This window comes from Talpa europaea (assembly GCF_964194135.1).
Source record: "Talpa europaea genome assembly, chromosome: X".
Taxonomy (NCBI): Eukaryota; Metazoa; Chordata; class Mammalia; order Eulipotyphla; family Talpidae; genus Talpa; species Talpa europaea.
Window position 1 is genome coordinate 58,529,566 of NC_140081.1, and position 25,969 is coordinate 58,555,534.

At 33.9% G+C, this 25,969-nt stretch overlaps 1 protein-coding gene across 2 annotated transcripts in view; it reads left to right on the forward strand.

Moving 5' to 3' along the window:
• DIAPH2 (diaphanous related formin 2) overlaps positions 1-25,969 on the forward strand; it is a gene marked incomplete at both ends in the record, with an annotated part of 881,049 nt that overhangs the window by 447,849 nt on the left and 407,231 nt on the right. For both annotated transcript variants that reach the window (XM_084259207.1, XM_084259208.1), the window contains one exon: positions 11,062-11,191. In XM_084259207.1, the coding sequence (XP_084115333.1) occupies positions 11,062-11,191 (130 nt within the window). The remainder of the gene's footprint in view (positions 1-11,061; positions 11,192-25,969) is intronic.

Sequence of the window (25,969 nt, forward strand, 5' to 3'; positions counted from 1 at the left end):
TTTTCTTCCACATGTAAAATATATTGTCAGAAGAGACTTGAACTTAACCTTAACTTTTTTTAAAGATTTATTTATTTATGCATACAAGAACTGAGGTTCAGGCCAGAGGTGCAGGGGATGAGAGGATTCACAAGAGACAAAGTGGGGAGCAGCAGAACAGGTGGATCTACTGAAATACACTGCTGAGGGGAGCAGCGGGCAAGACAGGACAGGTCTGCTGCTCCATGTAGGTTAGCTCCCTGGTTGGAGATTGAACTTGTGCTACAGTGGCTGCTGATGGCTTCATAATGCTGATACCTTGCACCACCAGGGAGGCCCAACCTGTAAATTTTAAAAGTAACTTCACCACAGTATAATTGACATATGGTAAAATTTACTCATTTATGAATATATCGTTCTAAGAATTTTGCTATTTGTATACAGTTGTGTAAACTCTACTACAACTAAGATATGAACAAGTTCCATCAATCTGTAGTTTCCTTATACCTCTTTGTGGTCATTCCTAAACCCAACTCAGGTAACTATGGATATTAGTGATTTCTTTCCTGTCACTATAATTTTACCTTTCTCTAGAATTTCATATGAATAGAATCATCTCATATATAATCCTTTGTGTTACTTCATATTTGTCATAACTTCCTTCACTTAATATAATGTCAGTAGTTCATTTTTATTGCTAAATAATATTCCATTGTAGAATAATATACCATACCAGAGTTTATTCTCGTTTTATCAGTAGTTGGATATTTGGGTTGTTTCTTCTTTTTGGCTATTATAAATAATGTTGCTATGAGTAAGAATTTGGATCAAAGGGGGGAACTGTTGGTATGGGTGTAACAATGTACCTCCATTTTCGAAAACAATTGGGTACTATCTTTAAACATTGAACAGTAGCCGCAAATGTCACTCCTGGTGTATTCTCTAGATCAATTCTTACATAAGAACTCTAGATATATGTACAAGAATAACCCCAACATTAAACAATACTGTCAACAGTGTAAAAGAACAACTCACAAAATCAGCCAAAATATTTGTAAATCACATATCTGATGTGAATTAATAACTAGAAATATATACAATGTAGCAACAACAATAAAAATCAGGCAGCCCAATTGAAAAATGGGCAAAAGACCTGGATAGACATTTGTCTAAAGAGGAGATACAGATGGCCAATAAACACATGAAAGTATGCTCTGTATCACTACTCATTGGGGAAATGCAAATGAAAGCTTAATGACATACTACTTCATACCCATTAGTATTGATACTGTCAAAAAATCAGAAAATGAAAAATATTGAGAAATAATGCCTTTGTTCATTGCTGGTATAAATGTAAATGGTGCAGCCACTGTGGAAAACAGTATTATGCTTATTTAAAAAGGCATTGTGCTACATGAAATAAGTCAGATATGAAAAGACAAATATTGTAGTCTGTTCATATTTGGTACCTAGAATTGCCATGTTCATAGAAACAGAAATCAGAGGAGTGGCTACTACAGGCTAAGGGCATTGATGGTATGTTTTGTTTAATGGGTCCAAAGTTTCATTATATGATTATGAAAAAGTTCTGAAGATGAACAATGGTGATTGTTAGACACCAGTGTAAATGTATATAATGCCATGTAACTGTACACTTGAAAATGGTTAAATGGTAAATTTTATTGTCTGCATATTTTACCACAGCTAAAGAACATTCACAGCAATTATCTGTAATAATGTCAGTAATAAAGATCCCTGCTCCCCACCAAAAACAAAAAATTGAAACAAGATAATGGGAAGTTTCAACAGAAAAATATGACTAGATTTAGATATAGTCATGTTAGAATAGTATATAGTAATAAAAATGAATGAATATAGCTACAAACATCAGCATACTTAATGTGAGAAAAGAGGAGGTCAGTCCTGTGTTTCGGCACCAGAATGTTAGAAAAGAGAGGAGGCCATGAGCATCAGACTGAAGTGGGCCTTTTTGAAAGTCCATGAGGTGAGGACTCTCTACAGACCAAGTCAGTACCCCTCCCCTGCCAGACAGGGAGATGGGGGGCTGGAGGGAGTGTTTATAGGGTTAGGTTACTGCAGAAATTTTCGTTATATGTGAGGGGGTCTCTTCTGCCAGAGGGCATCTGCTGGAGTGTTTTTTTTTTTTTAATTTATTTTAGCTACTATCCTATTTATTTGGGCAAACAAAAAAAATCATTCTTCAATAATAATTTTTCAGAATTTATAAAATTATGGCTTCATAGCAACCAGTTTATTTTAATAATTAGAAGTTCACTAAGCTGCAAAAGTTTTCTAAACAAAAGCTTGCAAAGCTATTAGTTGCTATCTTGTTTTATTATTTTTTAATATTTTATATAATTGTTATATCATTTTTGCACAGTGTATGCATTTTCATTTTGGTTATATTCACCATACAATTGCACCCCCCTTATTTTGACCCTAATCCCTTCCTCTCCCTTCTTCTGCCCCCCTCTCTGCCCCCCCCCACCCCCACCTAGTGTGTGTCTCTGGTTTATAGTTGCTAGAGTTTTTTTATGCTGGGGGCAGGTCTGCTGGAATTGTTTACTGTTGTTAGCTTTATCTCTTTTTCTGCTTATCTCAGGTTCCTTGGTGCCTGATTGTGTGGGATTTTACAGAGGGGCCTGTTTATGCTCTCTTCACTTAACACACCCCTGAACACCTGTTTCTCAGTGCTGAATTTTTACTATGCTTTAGCAATATTTTTGATGTTGTTCTTAAATAGCTAAAATTAGTAATTTTGAACCTCCAAATGCCATTTATTTACATTGCATGTACTTAGCAAGATCAGTTCTATACACTGTTTCAGTGGTAGTGATAATCTTTAAATTTATATACAGAAAAAAAAACCAAAATATGCGTTTCATGCACTCTCAGACTTCATACATAAAAACAGTTTTGTTCAGTAAAATACTCCTGACAGTAGAAGGTAAACATTTAAGTTGAATGTTTAAATCATTTCTGAGATGAAACCATTTAATAGCTTACAGATATCCATCTTGTAAATTTTTTCTATACCACTTTAGAATAATTTGATTTTTGTTAAAACTATTCTCAGAAGAATCTGTTGCCAAGCCTACCATCATAGCTTGGTTACCAGTGTAGATTACTACCAGGTTAATTAAGTATGCTTTAAAGTTCCAGATCAGCTTTTCTTTTTAAAGTGTAGCTATACTTCATTAACTTTTTTCTGGCCTTTTCTAACATATGATTGTTGATTTACTATAAGTCCTGGCTATTTCAGGATAAAGCACGTGCAGAACAGTGTCCTCCAATAAGTGGGGTTAGGTGAGAAAATTCTGAAAAGTGGAAAGGATAAAGCAGAAAAGCAAAATTTGTCTTCTCTTTGAAACTAAAGAATGCCCTGCTGGGCCTCAAGGTGGCAATTGCTATGAATCCCTATGCCATTTAAGGTTGTCATGGTTTCAAGTTTAAGCTTTCCTCTCACAGATTGCTACATAAATTAACAAGTGTAAAGCTCTTAAATTCTTTGACTTTTACACAATTGATATCATCTATTCCTTATTTGTTGGAAATAAGGTTGTGATACCAAGATCAAGAGTGTAAAGGAAGGACAATCAGGCCTACATAAAGAACTAAGACATCTTTCCACTGTAAATTACATTTGGCTGAATTAGTGTCAGCCCTGGTCATGTAGCACCTTAGAAAGCATTTTTGGTGACAGATTTAGAAATAAAGCCAGGAAAGCATGTATTAAACCTGTCTGGTAGTAGCTACAGAGCTAATGCCTTTATGGTAATTACAATTCTTAAAAATACATTATCTTTCTCAATGTTATTGCAGTGTGTGGTAGTGTTGAAGAAAGCAATAATTTGTAAACAACCCTTGGCAGAGAGCACAGAACTTAATTTTGTTTAAATAAAGGAGACTAACATTAGAATTCATGTGCTGTATCAAGACTGGCAAGCAGTAGTAGTTGTTTTGATATATGCACTGGAGCATTCATGATTGCTTAAATATTAACTGTTCCATGAATATAGAAATATAATAGGGAAAAAGAAGCCATGATTAGGGAAATTTTTTTCCTAAAAGAAATGAAGTTGAATTATCTGATCGTATTGGTAGTTTAGATGGTTTTATTCCAATAACAAGCTGATTCCTTCACTTCATTTCACTGTCTCATTTCTTTTTAAGAACAATCCAGTAAAAATATATATTACATAGTTTGTTACTGTCAGATCTCATTCCTTGATGTGGCAAAATTAAGCATTTTTTTTTCTGAGTATAGAATCTGTTGCTGTTTTCTAAGTTTATATGGTCATTCATATAAATACTGTGGAAGATGGGGGATATCAGAAGCATTCTATAAACATGGAATTTCATCTCACATTAAAGTTTAAGTAAACATTAAAAATAGATCTGTTTCAATGTGTCCTGAAACCTTTCCTTCAGTAGTATCCACACTGCACTATTTTACTACTTTATATCTTAAATTCTTCAATATTTAAAAAATCAGTTTTGTCTCAGCAGTTTGTGCAAGAAAACCTCTCTTTCACATTCTTCTTTCTGGAAAAGAATATTCTCTTGCAGCTGACTGGATATTAGCTACCTTGCTTACCCTGATACTTCTCTGTGCTGCTCTGTATATGGGCTATAAAGTTGCTTTAGATAGAGGTATAAGGGCTACAGTTTCTTCCTTCGTAATGTACGGTTATTCATGAACCCAGTCACATTCTCACCCTTAGTCTTCAACCTCAAATGGGATTGCCTCTACAGGAAACACAATTGTACCTATGTCAATGACAGGGATGATGCTTCCTTCCATTCCCCTCTTTTGCTGTACAAACTCCCATTGTAGTATCATCTGCATAGGTAAACTGTTTGGTATATGAATCAAGGCATGTGTCTCCTTAGAGCCAATACACAAGAGCCCTGAAAATAGGACTCATGAAATACATGGACAATGTAATACTTTGGTGGAAAGCATTGAAGCCTGATGTGTACAACTAAAACTTGCTATCCTGACTCTAAGCAACAATTCAGATTTGCTCAGAAGAGTAGCAGAATGGAGGTCACATGGCTGAAAATTGTGGTGAGAGATTATAGTTAAAGATATAATCTCAGTGGCAACAGGGGGCCAGACCACAGAGGAACTTTTAGGTTATGGTGATGACTTCCTCTGTATAAAGATGGGAAGCGAAAGTAGACTCTCAGTACTTCTAATCTGGATGATGATCATAGTCATGATAATATATTATTCAATTGTACAAGTCTAAGTCCTGATCTAATGGCCATTTTACAAATGAGAAAGCTGAGACATAGAATGTTTAAGCAACTTGCCCAAGGTCACACAACTAGTGAGTGGTTGAGTCAAAGTTCAACCCTAATTCTGTCTGAATCAAAAGTCTGCATTCAATAAATTTCTAATTAGATATTTTCATTTTATTATATGAAAAAATTTAACTATTACATGAATTAGATAGAACTATTACATTTTTGGAAGGAAAAGAATAACATGGTCATACATACATTTAAGAAACATCAAGTTAAATCATATGGGGAAAATGAAGTGGAGACAATGGACTAGCCATAACTACCTTCTTATAAATTATCTCCACACAGAAATGAGCTGCCATGTACTTTCTATAGCCACCACACTCTAGATTCATCTTTACTTTTTTTCAACATGATACAGCCATTCACTAGAGCTTAAAAATTTTGAAGGGTTTTTTTTTTGTTATAATTTTTCCCTTTGCCTCATCTTAAATATTACATTCCAGTGATTAATCTTTTGTCTTTAATGTGCCTTAAATTTGTCCTATCTTTGCCTTTTTTTTTACATATACCCCAGTTACTTTAGTTATATCATTCCTTGACATTAGCCATCAAATTAATTCTTCTACATGTTATATTTTTATATAATTTTGTGTTTTGTGTGAAACTCTGACTTCCCTGAGGCGTTAAGGTACTGGGCATCATATATGTGATCCCTGAGGTCCATCACAGTCCCTAGCTCACTGTGGATAACTGAATGTACTTTTACATTCACATTTACTTTGCTCCTATCTGCCTCCTTTTACAGATGTATATTTTTGGTCCATTTCCTGAAGGACAAATTATAACATTAATCTGGCATTCATTCCTACCTTACTCTGTAAACACAGTGTCGTGAAAAAGTCTGGCTTTGTAGTTGACCTGTATGTGTATGTGCATAGATACATACACACATATGAGTAGACTTTAATTGAGAAATGTTATTCAATACCCAATGTAAGTGGGCAAGTTCAATATGGAGAAATATATGCATTGAAAAGTGTTTATGGGGGTCTCCCTGGTAGCACAAGGGGTTAAGCGTCAGCACTGTTAAGCTATCTGTAGCCACTGCAGCACAAGTTCAATCCCCGGCCAGCCAGGGATCTGACCACATGGTGCAGCAGACCTCTCCTGTCTCACCCGCTGCTCCCCATGGCAGTGTGTTTCAGTTGATCTGCCTATTCTGCTGCCCACTCTGTCTCTGGTAAATCCTCTCACCCCCTGTACCTCTGGCCTTAACCCCAGTTCTTGTATGCATAAATAAATATTTTTTTAAAAAGTGTTTATGATTTACCTATCAATAGTATGCTCTAACATTTTCTTAATTTCCATTGATAAAAATTAGTATTAAAACGAGGTCTCTAATCTGACTGGAAGAATCTACTATGTTGAAATATTTAAAAGGCATTAATACCCCTGAGATAGAGAAGTCTTAAGATAGAAATTGGCTTGTTGAGTAGTCTTGAAATATGAGTAGGTATTTATCGACAGACAGTGGGAGAAGAAAAAGGGAGAAGGGGGAGAGAAAAGAAAGAGAATATGATATGAAAGAGCACGGTGGCATGACACTGTCATGTGTGTTCAAGCAATTGTGTCATGTGTGTTCAAGCAATTGTAATTAGACCTAAAGGAAGGGTACTCATCAAAGATCAGGAGACAGATTAGAAAAATAGGCAAGGGCTAACTCCATAAGGGCTTACCAAATACAAGCAGGGAGTTTGCATGATATTCAAGTAGGTGTGGGGGCCTTTGCAATGGAATCTTTGAGTGGGTTCTAGTTATCATGACAAGATTAAACATTTGAAAAGGAATCTCTATGTGGATTGGTAATGTGAACTGAAATTGTTTATTTTAGAGAGGAGGGAACATAAGAAGGGAGCTTTCACTCTGTGAGAGGTGGTTATACAACACATAGTGACTAGTTTTTTCTGTTCACTCTGAGGACAGAGCAAGAAGAAATAGACTTAAATCTCAGCAGATGGGAAAATTACCTCCAGAAGGGGTCCTTCACAGAAAGATTGAGTGTGACTGACGTAGATGATTAAAATGATGTCTCAGTCTCTAGCTGTATGTTGGCTTTCCTCTGCTCAAAGCCCTATTTCAAAGATAGCAAATAATTGAGATTTTCCTGGCTTGAATGGGTTTGTTTGAAATAAAAAAAAAATCTTTTACATGGCAATTAATTACTGAGATATTTTGCTGTTGCTCTAACTAAAATTTGTAGATGTATTTGAGCTTGTCAGATATTGATATAAATAGTATCTTTCACAATATAGCCCCTATGTATTAGGGGAAAAAATGACTGAAAGTAAGTAGAAATAGGTGTTATTCTGTTAAAAACATTTTGTATTCATATATCATTTTAGAATGTTATTAAAGGTTAGCTAGATGAAGTTAATATAAATGAAGTTATTAATCTTTATGTGTGTAACATTTATTGGTCAGATGATTACAATTAAAATTGTTCTATGGTTTATTAACTGATGGCACTGTATCAGTGAATATAGTGAATTACTCTAATTTTATTATCATTCATAGATAATAGCTAATTAAAATAATATTGTATATAACACTTTTTCAGGTATTTCCAATTTCTGAAACTGTTATTTAGGGTTTTTAAAAAAGATTTATTTATTTATACAAGAACCGGGGTACAGGCCAGATGTGCGGGAGGGATGAGAGGATTCATCAGAGACAGAGTGGGGAACAGAACAGACAGACTAAAATACACTGCTGAGGGAAGCAGCAGGTGAGACAGGAGAGGTCTGCCATGCCATGTGGGACCCTCGCCAGCTGGTATCGGACCAGCGGTGCAGAGGCTGTGGACTGCTTCACAGCGCAGCGCTCAACTGCCTGCGCCACCAGGGAAGGCCCTATTTAGGTTTTTATAGCTTGAAAATTTATACAAGACACAGGATGATTGGGTGGTCATTTTGTTTATGCTTTTGCATCTTATATATCTGTCTCATACTGCTGCCTATCTGTGGCTGATGAGAGGGAGCGAGGAAAAGCACAAGCAGAAATACATAAGGACACTTGACTCCTCACTGAAGCCAACCTTGAAATGCTTATGGTGGAGTCACCACTGATAGTTGGATAATCTGGACAAGTATTATTGGAATATTTGATGTTACTCTAAATGAATATAATTTCAAATTAACTAGCAAATAGAAGCCAATTTTATTTATTAATAATTAAACACTTAGGAAGTGATTATGCATATATTCAGTTTACATTAATTTTGTACTACCCTAAGAGATGTATACCAAGTAGTACAATTGGAAGAGCAAATTATTGGCCAAATGCCATTAACCATTTGAATTGATGAAGGTGAATGTTCTTAGTTGTCTTCTCTGTTGTCACTGAAACAATGCAATAGGTCTTGGTGGGTGGAGAGAATAGCTAGTGTGAGAATGGTGTAGAGTGAGCAAAATTGGAGAAATGATAATATAAAGTGAATATACCCAAATAAATACAAATTATTTCCCCTTAAATTTTAATATTTTTTATATATATATATATATATATATATATTGGCATTAGGGTCATACACATAGAGAAAAATAAAAATACCACATATTTTTTATGATCATTGCTTGCCAATCTGAAACATTAAAATGGACTACATGTGGTCATTTAAAAAGTAAATATTGCAAATACAGATTTAGCATTTTATCTTCCATTCCAACTAAGATATTTCTCAGCTGGATAATACAAGTGGTTGACCATGTTTGTCTATGCTTTGAAGAATGTGTTACAAATTTAAAAAGGTACTTGGATACTCTGTTTATAGCTCTTTCTGATTTCAACATCAATATTAAGATATTTAATGAAAATGTTATATTTATCTTAAAGTGTAACCATTGACTCCACTAAATTTTTTGACAGAAATTAAACTACTGGAAATCTCAAAGATTTTTACCATTTAAAAACAATTTTTGAGAATTAAGCACCTATAAACGTGTTCTAAAATCTAATGTTTTAAATCACCCATGAAAATCTACATATAACCCAATACTATTTTTCTGTATATGTGTTTTTCTTTCCAGTATTGACCATGTGCATTTCATATATAATATATAATATATAATTTTATATATTACATATAATTTTAATTGTTATCATCTGATCATTATATATATACATATATATATATTTGGTGCGTATTTGTTGTTTTTCATGGCTTTTTTTTGTTTGATTATTTTTGAATGCTACAAAGTTCATAAAACATAGATCAATCTCCTTAAGATATACCTCAGTAATGCTTTTAGTACTAATGAGTTCTGTTAATTTGTTAAAAAAAGAAGAAAAGAAATGTTCACTTCCTTCTTATTTGGGACATCCGGCAATGTCCAGCATACACTGAAAACAGGGTACTTTATGAACATATAAAGTAATCATAGATAAAGACCTCTCTTTAGGAAAGTGAACCTCCCATTGATTCCTCCACAGCTACAAATCGCACTTAAGGCATATTGTCCTTGAGGTTATTGTTGCTCTTTGATCTTACAGCTTGTCCTTGGATTGTGTCATTTCAACCTTATAGTACTTAAAAAAATGTTTGGTGAATCCACGTGATAATTGGAAGTTTTTAATATTTTATCTGTGTGGGATTATAGTAATCCCAGAAATTCTAGAAGAAATTATTGTGACCACTTGAACTACCAATAACATGCCTCCTGTGGATATTTGTTTTGAGCCTTGGATTAGTATTTCTTTTTAGTTGTTCATATCATTGGGATATAAACAGTTGTATAAAAAGAATAGCACAAAACAGATTTAGTGTGGGCCTGATTTATTAGATGTATTTTTTTCTTAGTTACTAAAACAGTAAGGATTAAATTATTCTTTAATTACCTAAATATCCTCCATAATTTTTCATAAACCTATTTGTGAGGGATATTCATTTATTCTAAACAGAGTAATCTTTAAAGCCCAAAACCCCTAATCATTATGAACATCAGTGGACAAACCCATCATCTAAGGATTAAAGAATTAAAACATCCAGTAGAATGAGAAAAGTTGATACTTTATGCTGTATTTGTCATTTATTTTTAAGAATTCAGCTTCTCGGCAGCTTACTCTGGTATGAGAGTTATTTAAAAGACTCTCATCATAGATTGTTTTTGTCCTGTTCTTTAAACATTTTTGTCATTCTAACTGTCATCTCTATTCCAGTGTCTCTGAAAGGAAATGCAGTATATAAATAGACAAGTAAAACTTGTCATGTTATCATGGTTTTGTGGTCAGATTGTTTAAAATCAGAGTAAAAATCCTTCATTTATTTTTTTTTGATGCCCCATGCAAGTGAAGGAGAAAACTATTATATTAATTTGCATCAGTGATGGCTAGAAATAAATGTAGCTTCACAAACGAATCTAACTTTCAAGATTATGTTTCTGTGATAAAGCAAAGATCAGAATGTTGATAAATATATATTCACTTCGATTATTATTATCACAACTTGAATGAGCATTCTTCTCATGAGAAGCATAGTCCATTTTTCCATTAGTATTTAGATTTATATAAACTAAAGCTTAATTTTTTTACTTTTTGGGGTCAACTTTGTCACTTTTGAAATGTGGAGTTGATTTTAAAATCTACAGCATTCGTACTTACTATACCCCATTAGAAACCTAACTGAGACTTTTTTGTTTCTAAATTTTTAAATGGCTTATAATGAATTCAGTTAATTCATTCATTTCACTTGTTTAAGAGTCTACACTTATGTTACCAAAAATGCTAAAAAAATATGTTGTTTTCTCCCAGATCAGAGATACTAAATCGGTAGATCAAAAAACAACCCTCCTGCATTTTATTGCTGAAATTTGTGAGGAAAAATACCGAGACATCCTGAAGTTTCCTGAAGAACTGGAACACGTGGAAAGTGCAAGCAAAGGTAATTGATTTATAATTTGACTTGAACTTTTTCCTTGCCTAAGTATTATATTTTAAATGGTAAAATTTAATAATCTATAAACAATCATTTTTTCTGTTTATTTACTGATATTTTAAAATCTGGTATTTTCTTTTAGCATATTCTTGATAGCATAGTGCATTTTAATAACCTAGTTTGGCTTTCTTTATATTTTAACACTTCTGTAACATTGAAACTTTGATATCTCTGATCAGGTAATATGTTAATTTATTTCAGAAGCATTTAAGTTTGTATTGTTTGTAAAGGAAATATAGGTAATATCAAAATGATTGTGAGACAGTTTTTGCTTGAATGTGTTTAAAATCTAGAACATGTGAAAACATTTATATATAATTACTTCATAAAATAAGGATGAATATGAGAAGCACTACATGAAAAGATATTGTGTCGCAGTTTATTTTTGAAAGGATTTATTTATTTATGCAGGCAAGAACTGGGGTGTAGACCAGAGGTATGGTGGGGTGAAGGTATTCACCAGAGAGAGTGGAGAGCAGACCAGGTGGATCTACTGAAATATACTGCTGAGGGGAGCAGTGGGCAAGGAAGGAGAGGTCTTCTGCGCAATATGGATTGCTCCTGGCCGGCAGGTGATCTTGTGGTTCAGTGGCTGGCAATAGCTTGATATTGCTGTGTTTAACCTCTGCATGATCTGGGAGGCCCTGTGTTGTAGTTTAGGTGAGAGAAAACTACTTTTGAAATGGTACATGGGTAAATAAATGAAGAGGTCAAAGGGTAAAGCATGAGGATAGATTTTTTACAAGCATGGAAAAGAGATATGGTTTCAGAGAGAAAATAATATGAGCAAGGCACAATTGCAGAATGTGTTAGGGCAGGTGAAAGAGTTGTTAATTGTAAGGCTGGAGCATTAAGTGGCTGTTTTATAGGCCAGTGTCATTCTAAGAAGTCTGTTCTTGATATGGTAGACAATCCAGCATCATTGAAGGGCTAGAACAGATGGACATGGCAGAAGTGAAGAACAGGAGATGACAAACAGAAATGTCTCCAAGATTTTAATTTAAGTAGTTTTCTTAGTGGGTATTATCTCCTCTTGTAAGAAGTTGAAAATTAAATGAAAGGAGGAAGGATCAAGGAAAAATTTTTTGAAGATGAAATAATTTATGTGGTGAGTACGTTTTCCCTCTTAGATAAGAAAAGTATACCATAAATCTGTTTGAAACTGCAATGGATTAATTTAATTTCTCGTTACTCTAAAGACTTTCAGTAAGGATACAAAAGCACATTTATTTCCCAAGTTTATTACAAACTATATAAACCCTTCCTTTGAAGGGGAAAAAGGTGTGTCTGTAAAATCTAGAATATTGTTCGTGTAACATTTCTCAGTAGTGATCTCTGACAACCTGGTATCATCACTCAGATCCTCATCATATTCCTTTAATGTAATTGAGTTTGTCTCACTTTGTGGTCCAAAAACCAGAATCACACTAGTAGACAAGCTGTGACTGTACTATTTATTTACTTTTATATTAAAAACAAAACAAGTTTTGTAATATGATAGAGGATTATACAATACAACTATGATTATATCTCCTTGGTAATTGCTTTTCTAAAAATGTTCTACATCTTAGCAATTAGATTTGAAAAGTTTTTTTTTGTAACTAGAGCTATATTTACTAACATGTAACTAGTATAAAATAATACCAGTGTTTAGAAAATGTGTGTTATAATTTGGAATACGAGAAATGCCACAAATAAGACCTACTCTGTAATTAGGTCTTTTTTTAAAAAAAGATTTATTTTTATTTACTTATGTATACAGGATTTGGGGTGTAGGCCAAAAGTGTAGGGGTTGAGAGGATTAACTGGAGACTGAGTGGCGAGTAGAATAGGCAGATCTACTGGAATACACTGCTGAGAGGAGCAGCAGGCAAGACAGGATAGGTGTGATGGGCCATGTGGGGTTAGCTCCTTGGCTGGGGATCGAACTCAAGTTGCTGTTACTGGTGATAGCTTCATAACGCTGAGTCTTTAACCCCTGTGCCATCAGGGAGGCCCCTGAAATTAGATCAATTCAGTGCTTCTATTATCTTTTGCTTGCTCTTTATGATAATTTTCTCCTAAATTTTATTCATTCAATATGTAGCTCAATTTCAGAAAGATTTTGGTAAGAAGTGTATCAAGAATATTTTTAAATGAAATACTGGGTCAGTTTTACAATGATGGTGTTTAATTCTTACATAGAGGATACTTTACATGAATATATCTGATAAGCATATTTTATGCAAAAGAATCTGGGACAACAGATAATGAAATCTGAGTGAAATTTACATGATTTTTAAGTTTAAATTTATGTGTGTGCATATATATGTATAATTTTGCAGTAGAAGTTTGATACATATATATATATATCAAACTTCTGCTATTGATGAAGGTAAACTGTAGAGCACAGCCTTTTAAGCTAGGTGTTACAAAGTACTAATTCTAGCTTTTTTATTTAGTAGTTATATAGCCTTCAGCTCCAGTAATTTAAACTTCCAGTTTTTGTTTCCTCGTTTATAAAATAAGAATAGAAGTAACAATAACATTAAATGAGTTAACACTTTCAAAACATCTAGTTAAAGGCTTGGCCTGTTGTAAATATGTGCCTGTTGCCATACCAGCTATTGCCTGTAATAATTTCGGTAGTAGTAGTAGTAGTAGTATTAGCAGCAGCAGTAGTAGTAGCAGTGATGATTGTAGTAGTAATGATAGTCTACTTTATAAACACTATAGTTGTTGTTATTGTCAAGTTAGAAGGGAGTGATCATAAGGGTACATTGAATTCTTCCAGTCTCTGCTGCATGTATATTATATTCAATTGTATTTGTTTCCGGTGTCTGGGCTTTAGGTAAATCCTTTCATATTTTTTTCTTTTATATTATCACTGACTTCTTTCTTTCTATCCATTTCAAGAGCAAAATCCTTCTGTGTTGTATTTGGATTATTTCTGCTTTTGTATTTTCTTTCTGCCAGAGTATTCAAAACACTGTTGCCAGAAATCCTCTTCCTATCTCACTGTTTGGGAGGCAGCAATCCCCATTCTCAAGTTGTTTGACTAGTTTTTTTTTTTTTCCATTTCTTATGAAATTCAGACTCCAAGTCTTCAACTCAAAAAGTTCTTAAGCACATTCTGCCTGCTTGCATTCCTCTTTCATTTCCTCCTAGTTCTCATTTCATTGTGCCCTGACATATTTTCTCTTGAGCCATTTTTATTCCTTTCTAATAGTTCTGTCTCTGTACAATTTCATGCTGCATCCCATGCCTGGAAATCTCAACTGCCAAGTCCACTGAGACAGCTGAATATCGTTTGTCAAATTGCTGCTCAGAACACATTTCCTTCATTCATTCATTCATTCATTCACTCAGTCAGTCTTTTATTTTTTATTGTTTTGCTGCTAAATCCTTCAGAGAAAATAACTTTGAATTCAGTCTGAAAGACAAAGCAAAATATAGTGAAAAGTCAAGCCAATTACTTCCTATTTATAGTTAAGTGCTTTCCCCTTGGTATTTGAGTCTAACTTGTCCTGTTTAGTAAATATGCATTTCAGTACTACTTGAACCACATTCTATCACTGCCAGTACTGTGTATAGCATATATATTTAATCTACCAACAAAAGTAAAGCTAAATCAACACTATAAAATTCATTTTATATGATGATGTGAAAATATCCCCTTCAAAACAAAACAAAACAAAAAGAACCTTTTTCTTTCTAACCTTGAAATATAGATTATACAATTTACATTCTCAATAGTAATTATATGGCTACTAATATCTTTTATGGTTTTGGATTATTAGAACCCATCTAAGGATCTTTTCTGTTTGTTACAGCAAATAAATTTATTTCAGTTTAGCAAATTTATACACTTCAAATTAACTTAGAAAAAAATGGCTTTGATGTGAAAAGAAAACGAAAGTAGAGGGCATCCCTGGTGTTGCAGTGGTTGAGCGCTGCAAAACTTCCCGCAGCCTCTGCAGCACTGGTTTGATCCCCAACCACTGGGCGAGGGTCCCACATGGTGTGCAGACCTCTCCTGCCGCCCACTGCTCCCCTCAGCAGTGTACTTCGTCAGTCTGCCTGTTCTGCTCTCTGCTCTGGCTCTGGTGAATTCTCTCACCCTCCCGCGATTCTGACTGTACCCAGTGCTCACATCAAATAAATAAATAAATAAATAAACAAATAAATAAATAAATAAATAAACAAATCTTAAAAAAAAAGTAGAAAATATTTGGGATCCATGGAAGAATTAATTTATAATAGCCTTTAGTTTTATAGATCTAAGTTCCTAAAATAGTGTGTTTCTTAGAAGATGCAAATCTATAGTATAAGCGTGTTTACCTAGAGCTCTGTAACTCAAAGATATTGAGGAAAATACATCATGTTTACATTAAGACAGCTATATATTAAGGAGTACAATGAAAAACACACATGAATTTTTAAAATAAAACATATGACTTCAAAGAATGTTCACACTTGCGGCAGATTTCTAGAGGTGCATGTTCAATCTTCTCTTCCATTAAAGGGGTACTTGGATAGGAAAAGTTTATGAAGCACTTCCTAAATAATTATTGTGGTTTCAGTTTGGTTTAAATTCACTTATTTATATATTCGGTATTCTTCCAAGGAGGGGAAGACAAGCAAAAGTATGAGGCAGGAAGTTGCCTACTTTCTTTTAAACAGTATTCTCATAGGTTTTATGAATTTCAGAATTAAACAGTATAATGTAGTTTTATTACCAGTGAAATTAACGAAATAATACTGCTGATCATTTTATTTTATGTTGTTATAAATCTGAAGACTATAAATCTGAAGACTTTCTCATTCACGTTTGACATACCCAATGAATATTTAGAGAGGAAAAAAATAGTTGCTATAGAATCTATGATACTTTTAAAAACACTGAAAGTACTATTTGTTTTAATATTAAGTTTTTAAAAAGGATATATTTAGTTATACAAGAACTGGGGTACAGGCCAGATGCGCGGGAGGGTGAGGGGATTCACCAGAGACAGAGGGGGGAACAGAATAGGCAGACTGATGAAATACACAGCTGAGAGGAGTTTCAGGCTAGACAGGAGAGGTCTGCCGTGCCATGTGGGTTTCTCCCTGGCTGGAGGATCGAACCCGCACTGCAGAGGCTGTGGACAGCTTCACAGTGCAGCACTCAACCACCTGTACCACCAGGTAGGCCCTGAAAGTACTTTAGATAAACCACAATTACCTTTCCCTAAATGACTAATTTTAAAGATTATATATGCATATATAATGTTATATATTGTATAAAACTTTGCTACTTTATCAGATATTTTATAAACTCCCATCCCTCCCTCCCCCGTACTCCATGACTATCAGGCTATCACTTTAACTTTCAGTTCTCAGCATTTTTATACTTTGATTTAAAACTGCTAGTGTTTTATAGGTCAGCTGCAGAGATTAAACCTAAAGTATTAGTGAAGTCTAATTAAAACTATTCTGTTCAACAGGGTAAAATTAATATTTTTGAAAGAAGTATTAATCCTATTGTTTTGCATTGATCCAAAATGGGTTTTTACTTCAGTTAAAGTAGAATCATTATACAAAATAAAACCTGGTTGCTGTGTTACTTCTAACGAATTTAAATTATTGTAAATTTTAATATTCAACTATATCTTTTGATATTTGACATTTTTCCATGTCATATTAGTGGTGCAGATTAGCTGTTTTTCCACTGTGATTTCCTCACAGGATTAATAATGAAGATATTTCAATTTAGAGGAAATATTATAGTGAACAGTCTATAAAATAAAGAAAAAGTAGAGTAATACTTGAGTAAAAAAGTTGGGGGAAAGAGGAAAAACAAACAAAACCTTTTCTGAAACTTCAGGAGCTTTAAAGATCATCTAGTCCCTTCCAAAAGGGCCCCAAGATAGCATTTATTTCCAATTCATCACTTTACAGTAAAGGAACTGAGGCCCAAAGTGATGAGGAATTGTCAGTGATCACACAGCTGGGTGGGAGAGTCAATGAAGGTTTGCAGACCTTGTCCAGATTTATTTTATTACATATATTTTGGCTCCATTTTTGCTTCCTTTCTGGTCTAAAATACACAACAGAGATTCTTGCTTGTATATTGGAAAAACTATAGACTGTAAATGCCTAACAAATAAAAGAGTTACTGAAGTATAAATGCTACTTTCTGTATATAGTAGTCCCTAGTCCCTCTAGCCCCATTTTGACAGAATTAACCTCTCCTTCCTGTGTACTGTAGCAGCATGTTAGCTTTATTAGTAATATAGCAAATATGATATTTGTATTTTTTGTTTGTTTGCTTCTCTCTGTACTTTCTAGGTTAAGTTCCTCATTGTCAAGGCATATGCCCCATTTGGCTCTACATGCTCACTGCTAGTGTAACAGTGGGACCCAGCAATATTTCCTGGTTAATATTTTCTCTCAAGGAGAAAGTTAAAGTTGGGAATAATTGACCTAATGTTGGAGAGAACCTAAATTTCCCAAACCATAAATGTTTATGGTAAAGAATAAGGATTAAAAGTCTCATAGGAACTAATAGGAGTCAACTCTTTCAATATAATATCTAACTAGCTGCAGAAACTTATATATTTTATTCTAATGTCTAAAAAACATACTTTCATATTATCTACTGTTAGTTTTATTGAAAAATCAGAGTTATAGAAGAAAATCCTTATATTTGTAGAGTAGTTGAAGTGATTCATTGTACACAAAAATGTGAGAAACTAATTAAGCTGCAGCATTTTTTTAACAGGTTTAAAACTTGTGTCTTAGTCTAACTGTTAGAGGCACAGAATAATATGCCTGCAGGACAAGATGTCAGTAAATTTGACCTTACTTTAACTGTTGGCATTGTGCGTAGGACTAAAATATATAGCATACCAATATATTATTGTCATAAAAAAGGTAAATTGTTTGCTTCCTTGGACTTTTTCATATATGTGGTTTATAACAAATATTTTTTGCTGAATGAATTGTATTATATCATTTTGATAAATTTCTTATGAATTTATGAGGTATATACAGTTTTAGGGAATCAAATACATACATTTTCTACTTAGTTATACTTCTTTCTCATTTTCACCAACTCATTCCTAATATTATTTTTTTTAACAAAGGGAATTTCTTTATATAAAAGAAAGAATAGCAGCACCAAAACATGCATAGAGAATGCATTTCAACTTGAAATGTCAAAAATACTTAAGAAAGTCGTGATTTTTGCTGACCAGTAATCTAATCATAACCAACCAATGTTTTCAATCCATGAGATATAAACTTTGCAATTCACTTTCATTTCCAGAAGAAACTGTTGAATATATTAATACCTACAGATAGTTATGAAAAGAAGCGTAGACCATAGCCACTTGAATTTGAGTAAAATGTTTTAGCATATTTCAGGAATTTTCAGGAATTTTATAGAAATTTGTCAGTGTTCCTTAACTTTTGACTCCCAGAATCTATGTTTATGATAGGCTTATATCCCAGAATCTATTTTTATGATAGAATTGTATTCATAGTGTACCTGTCTTACAAGTTTGCTCTCCCTGTCTCAGACTCTAGAGTTCTCTGTGTCCTCTTAATGAAATTCACCTACTTCTCTCAGCCCTTTGAGCTCTAGATCTCTTTCTTATTTTTATTTATTAATTTATTTATTTTTTACAACTCTGCCTAAGTTTCATTCCTCCATAAATGCTTCCACAACTGTTTTGGCCTGCAGTGGTTTCTCAGTTCCCTCTTCTATCCTATTACTTGTTGGAACGTCTTAGTTTGATACTCTATATTACACTCTCATGCTTTACCATCCAAAGGAGCATAACTAGGGCATACTGGAATGAGGCTTTCTGAAATACGGTATGATATAATTAGACTGACTTTTCAGTGCAAACGCTAACAAAATAGTGGCTTAGTAGAGTATTAACCATTATCTGATCCTATTTGCTGTCTTTATTTAATCCCAAAATGAAAATTTCTTTTTTTTTAAGATGATTTTTTAAAAAAGATTTATTTATTTATACAAGCACTGGGTACAGTCAGAAGCGCGGGAAGGTGAGAGAATTCACCAGAGCCAGAGTAGGGAACAGAACAGGCAGACTGACGAAGTACACTGCTGAGGGGAGCCGCGGGCACGGGGCAGGAGAGGTCTGCGCGCTATGTGGGACCCTCTCCAGCAGCTGGGGATTGAACCAGCGCTGCAGAGGCTGTGGGCAGCTTCTTGGCCCAGCGCTCAACCGCTGCGCCACCAGGGGAGGCCCCCAAACTGAAAATTTCTTGATACTCAAATTAACTAAAATATATTTAGAGATGTATAATTTCAGCTTCACCTTCTGTCATAAAACAAGTAGGAAAGCATGTTCACTTAGTATTCTATAAAATTTTATATAACAATTGTCAATAAATACATAAACATTAAATTCTATCAAGTGTCTTCTAAGATCACAGTGATATTAACCTAGAAATCAACCACAAAATCAGGAAAATAAAATGTGGAGACTAAACAACATAATACTGCATACTTATTGTGTTGACAATGAAGTCAAAGGAGAAATTTATAAATATCTGTAGATAAATGAAAATGAAGATTCAAGATACCAGCCCCTACTGGATGCAGCAAAAGCAGAATTTAGATGGAAATATGTAGCAATATAGGCATACCTCAAGAAATAAGAAGCATCTCAAATAAGTATTCAAATCTTACTTCTTAAAGAACTAGGAAAAGAACAAAATGAAACCAAAAGCAACTGGAAGGATGAAAACATTAAAAATTAGAAATGAAGTAGAAATTTAAAAGATAGTACAAAAATCAATGAAACCAAGAGATGGTCTTGGGCAAGATGATAAAACTCTAATTGGGATAACCAACAAAATTAGGGAGAAAAATTCTAATAAATAGAATCAAAACCAAAATAGAACAAGGTGCAACATTATTAATATATGAATAGAAACACAACCCCAAATAGTCTAGGAAATTCTGGGGGGAAATAAAGGAATAGAGGTATCACTCTCCCATACTTCAAACTATATTAGAGTTATGGTAATCAAAGCAGTGTTGGCTTGGAATTAAAACAGACACACAGACTGATGGAATAGAACTGTGAGTCCAGAAATAAATATATACATTTATGGACAGTTAATTTATGACACGGAAGCAATGAGTATACAGCATAAAAAGGAAAGTCTCTACAGGAATTTGTGTTGGGAAATCTGAACTGCCACATGGCAAAGGAATGAAACTCTACCACAATCTCACATCATTGATTAAAATCATGTCAAGTTGAATTAAAGATTTGGATGTAAAACCTGTAACCCTAAAATAAACATAAGAAAATATTGACAAAACACTTGATGATGTTGACTGTATTGATGTCTTTGGTGACTGGACTCTAAAGGCAAGCAAAACAAAAATAGAAACAAATGGGACTATATCATATATTAAAAAGCTTCTGTAGGGCCTCCCCGGTTGTGCAGCAGTTGAGCGCTGGGCTGTGATTGCTGCCCACAGCCTCTGCAGTGCAGGTTCGATCCCGGCCGCTGGTGAGGGTCCCACATGGCGTGCAGACCTCTCCTGCCTCACCTGCTGCTCCCCTCAGCAGTGTACCTTGGTCCTTCTGCCTGTTCTGCTCCCTGCTCTGGCTCTGGTGAATTCTCTCACCCTCCCGCGCTTCTGACTATACCCACTGCTTGTATAAATAAATTAAAAAATCCTTAAAAATAAATAAAATAAAAAGCTTCTGTATAGCCAAAGAAACTATCATTATGATATAGTGATGCCCTACTGAGTGGGAGAAAACATTTGCATATCATATATCTGACAAGGTGCTAATACTCAGGATGCACAAAGAACTCACACAATCCTTCAATGAGAATAGAAATAATACAATTGAAAATGGGCAGTGTTTCTTTAAACAAGACAAATAGATGGTCAACTAGCACCTGAAAAAAATAAATGGTCATGGGCCTCCCTGGTGGCGCAGCAGTTGAGCTCTGGGTTTCGAAGCTGCCCACAACCTCTGAAGCGCAGGTTCGATCCCCGGCCACCCGGCGAGGGTCCCACAAGGCGCGCAGACCTCTCCTGCTGCCCGCTGCTCCCCTCAGCAGTTTATTTCGGTCCGTCTGCCTGTTCTGCTCCCTGCTCTGGCTCTGGTGAATTCTCTCACCCTCCTGCGCTTCTGACTGTACCCAGTGCTTGTATAAATAAATAAATAAATCTTTAAAAATAAATAAATAAATGGTCATCACTTGTGATCAGGTTTTTTTTTTTTAAAGATTTATTTATAAGGGGTTTGCAATTGTATGGGGAATATAAAAATAAAAAAAAGATTTATTTATTTATGCATATAAGAGCTGGGGTACAGCTTATAAGGCTTATAAGCTCTTATAAGGTGTGGGGGGGTGAGAGGATTCACCAGAGACAGAGTGGGGATCAGAACAGGCAGATTGAAGTACACTGCTGAGGGGAGCAGCAGGCAAGAAAGGTGATATCTGCTGGGCCATGTGGGTTGCTCTCTGGCTGGCCTGGGGATCAAACTCTTGCTGCAGAATCTGTGGACAGCTTCATAAGTTGTGTCTTAACCCCTTGCACCACCACGGAGGCCCAATTATGATCAGGTTTTGATGTAAATCTAAACCACAATTAAATACAACCTCAGACCTTTGAAAATATCCTGTATTAAAAACACCAGAAATAAATTTAGGACAAATTGTGAAGAAAAAGGTATCTTCGTAAATTTGGTGGGAAAGTATACTGTTCCAGCCACTATGGAAGATAATATGGAGGTTTCTCAAGCATTAAAAATAAATCTCTATGATCTAACATTGCACTATTAGGTATCTATCCAAGCAATACAAAATCACTAATTTAAATAAATGTTTAGAAACTTAAGTTCATTGTGGCACTATTTACTGTACCTAAGGTATGGAAACAGTCTCCAACAATAGATTTATATACAAAGAATTTGTGGTATCTATATACACACACACTCCTTCTACAGTGGAATACTACTGAGCTATTAAGAAAAAGATAAAATCTTGTTATTTCAGCAATGTGGATGGAACTTTATGGGATTTTGCAAAGTGAAATAAGCCATTTAGGAAATAATTTCATGCAGATGTAGAATACTGATTAGAAAAGGCCAAGAAACATACAAATGCAAACCAAGCAAATCCAGGAAATCTGACTGTAGAATTGACTACTAAGGTGGGATCGTGGGAGTGGGGATCAATGCAAGCTAGGAGCTCATAGAGGATGTTGGAGGATTGTGGATGTCTTGTTAATGGGCATGATATAGTAACATTTCAAGAGGTGTGAACCTATTTTCCTTAATCATTTACAGTGTCATAAACTAATTTTACCTCAATACCAATATTTTTTTTTAAAGTGGTTAAGACAATACTAATCTATGATGTCAGATCATTCCAGTGGTTACCCATTGGGATGGTTTTGTGATTGGAATGGAGTATTTCAGGAACTCTGAGGTTGCTGATCATATTGTTTCTTTGATCCTGGTTAAAAGTTTGTGTTTTGCTTGTGAAATATACTTCATTAGATCACCACAATAAACAATGTATCTATGCTTCAACAATTTTTTAAAAGCCAGTTATTCAAAGTTTTAAAATATGCAGTGACTTGTGAGACGTGAGAAAGTACATTTTAATTTATATATTCTCGTTTTTTATCCATACTAGTTGCAATGATCACACATTTTATATAAATATCACTGCTGTCAGTTATGACCTAATGTTATTGTAAATAATTTTTTAGCAAGTTATATGTCACTTGAATTTTTTTTCAAAGTATCTTAGTCAAAGTGTGGATGATTACAATTCAGTATTTTTTTTTAAGTATTTTGAAATAACATGCCTCCAGTGGCATTACCTACCATGCAAATATTCAGGGTGATCTTTACATAGGTGTTATCGATATTAGGCTGTCTTGTATATTGAATCTTAACATGCCCATAGTGTATCCTGGGTTAAATATTTCAACAAGAACCTGTCACTGCTATTATTCTTATCATTGTTTCTTTGCTTCAATGTCAGCAAACATGGTAATATTGTTGACTTATTGTGGAGTCAAGTTCATTTGTTAAAAAGTGAATATTCATATATCAGAATGTTTTAATTTGACTCAAGTAAAACAGAGCGACTTATGGAAAATATTAAAAAGCTTGTGCTGTAGTAATGTTAAGTGATACTAATGTGAGGGAGGGTAAAGAAGGAGGAATAGGGAAGATGACAGAAATTAAGAAAAAAAACAACAAAACTCTGCTGGCATATCAGAGTCATAAGGGCTGACTTATTCACTGAGTTGCCTATCCCCTTGTAACACTAGGGAAACTGGGTGGAATCTGGCAATCAAGTTGGTTACTGTTACTGTAGTTTTCACCACTACCAGTCCTTCTGATGGATTCATCAATGAATCTGGTTTAGGGATGTAGGAGTTGGAGATTATGGCAGAGTACAGGAACTGCATCAGCACTACTTAAACAATAGCCTCCATTCTACACTGGACACACATTTCTAAGTAGGTTGTAACACAAGGACTAAGTTATAGGTAGTAACACTGATGATGTCATTTCTTGAATTTAACTGCAATCTTTTATCTGGAATTTGGATTCTACATGTGGATAAGAAAGTGAGTAAATGGAAGCTATAATATTTACTTGTACTATTTTTTATATGACCCAAGGAGGATGTAGCCAACCTTTATGTTAGAAGGTTGCAATAGTAAGGGGAAAAAAGGTCACTCCTATTCAAAGCTCGTCACTCAGTGGCAAAGGAGTCTGGTGTATTCATATCTGAAAAAACTCTAGAAATAATATGTTTAAAGATGAGACTAAGCATACATTCTAACATTTGTTACCACTTGTTAGATAGTATATTAGCCATTTAATCTCTCAGTGCCTGTTTTCTCATTTGTACACTAAGGTTTCTTAATTTGAATAGAGATGGTCATATTTAGGCAACTTATTCCTGCTAGTAATTATGATAATAAAATTAGATACTCAATGTGAAAATGCTTTTGGAGAGAGATGTTATATATTCATAATGGGTTATTATTCAAGCTAGCTTGAAGATGCTAATTCCAGTTAATTTTGATCAAGTTTTTGTGTTTGGTTTCATTTAAAAATGAAAGTCAGTATTCACTTGCTGAATTATAACATTTTCTGGAAATGATGTCATTGAATTTATTTACTTTGACTTTTTTTTCCATCTTGCAGTCTTTTAGAAATAAGACTATAGAGCGTGATCACAAAACTCATTACATTTTTAAGATTCGATGGAATAATCATTATTCCACCTTCTATAGTCGATCCTAAAAGTTCCAATATCCCATTTTTCCAATATCCCATTTGTTGGGATATCTTTGTCTTTGTAGTATGTACAAACATGGAAAAAAGGAAAAAAAAACCCTGTGGCTTTTAATTGAATATGCTAAGCAAGTCATAGTAACTGTTTAGAAGAATATTAAAAGGGTGAAAATTTAAAATATTATAACTAATTAACATGATAAAGCATTTATTTATGTGCATTTTAAAGACATGCATTTCTGCTTGTATTTGTCACTGAAAACCCAAGGCTAATATTTATGCTGTCTACTGCTTTTTAACTTAATTGTGTATTCTTTGTAATACCTAATAGTGATAATAACCACTGCCATTTATAAAGCAATTACTTCAAATTATAGTGCTATATAACTGAAATTTGTATAGTGTTATAAACCAATGTTATCTCAATTAAAATTAAAGAAAAATCTCGCCAAGTTCTAGGCACTATATTAAGCATGATTTTATGAAAAAAGTCAGTCTCCAAAATGTTAAGTAAATTGCTCAAGGACACAATTATTAAGAGTGAAGATTTTGGCTACTGTGATATCCATTTATCTTTCCATTATAACAACGAGAATAATATGAAAACCATATTTGAAAAATATAAAATATGAAGTTTTTGAGGTAAACTGAGTAAACTCTGGCAACTACCTTATTCTAACATTAGTTAGAAACACCCATTGAAATTATACAAATATAAACATTTGCTGGCTTACTCTAAATCTACAGTAAGTGTATATGTTTTTAATTAATTTTCCATTTGTTCATTTACCTTTTATTGTTGATAAGCACATTGAATAGGCATTCTTCTAAGGAAAATGATTTGTCTCAAACTTTTCTATTATGTCAGTTGATGTTTCAACTTACTTAGAAATTCATTAAAAATAATTGCTAACTTTAAATCAGCAAATGACATATATACAGAATGTTCTCAGAAGAACAGCATACCAAAAATGTTCAGTCTTATTGGTAATAGAATAAATGCCCATGGAACATAAAGATAAAAGATTTTGGCTATCAAATTTGCAAAAGTTAAAATCTCTACTGTATACTCAATGTTGGTACAGGTGATGTGATGTAAGGGAGATATGCATTAATGATCTAAGTTCAAGTAGATTTCAACTTTTTGGAAATTGAAATGTGTGAAGAGTCTCAAACTAATTTTATATCTCTCATTTGTCAGAAATAAACAAGATTTATACACAATATTATTTATAGCAGTCAATAGAAAATATCTCAAATATCTAAGAATTAAGGAAAAAATAAAATGAATCATAGAATGTACAGATAATGTAATTTGAATAAAACCAGGACTTCAATAAACTTTAATAACATTATGAATACAAATAAAATAATAAAATTATAGACAATAAAATCTAAATTTTAGTAATCATCATATAGCAGATATTTG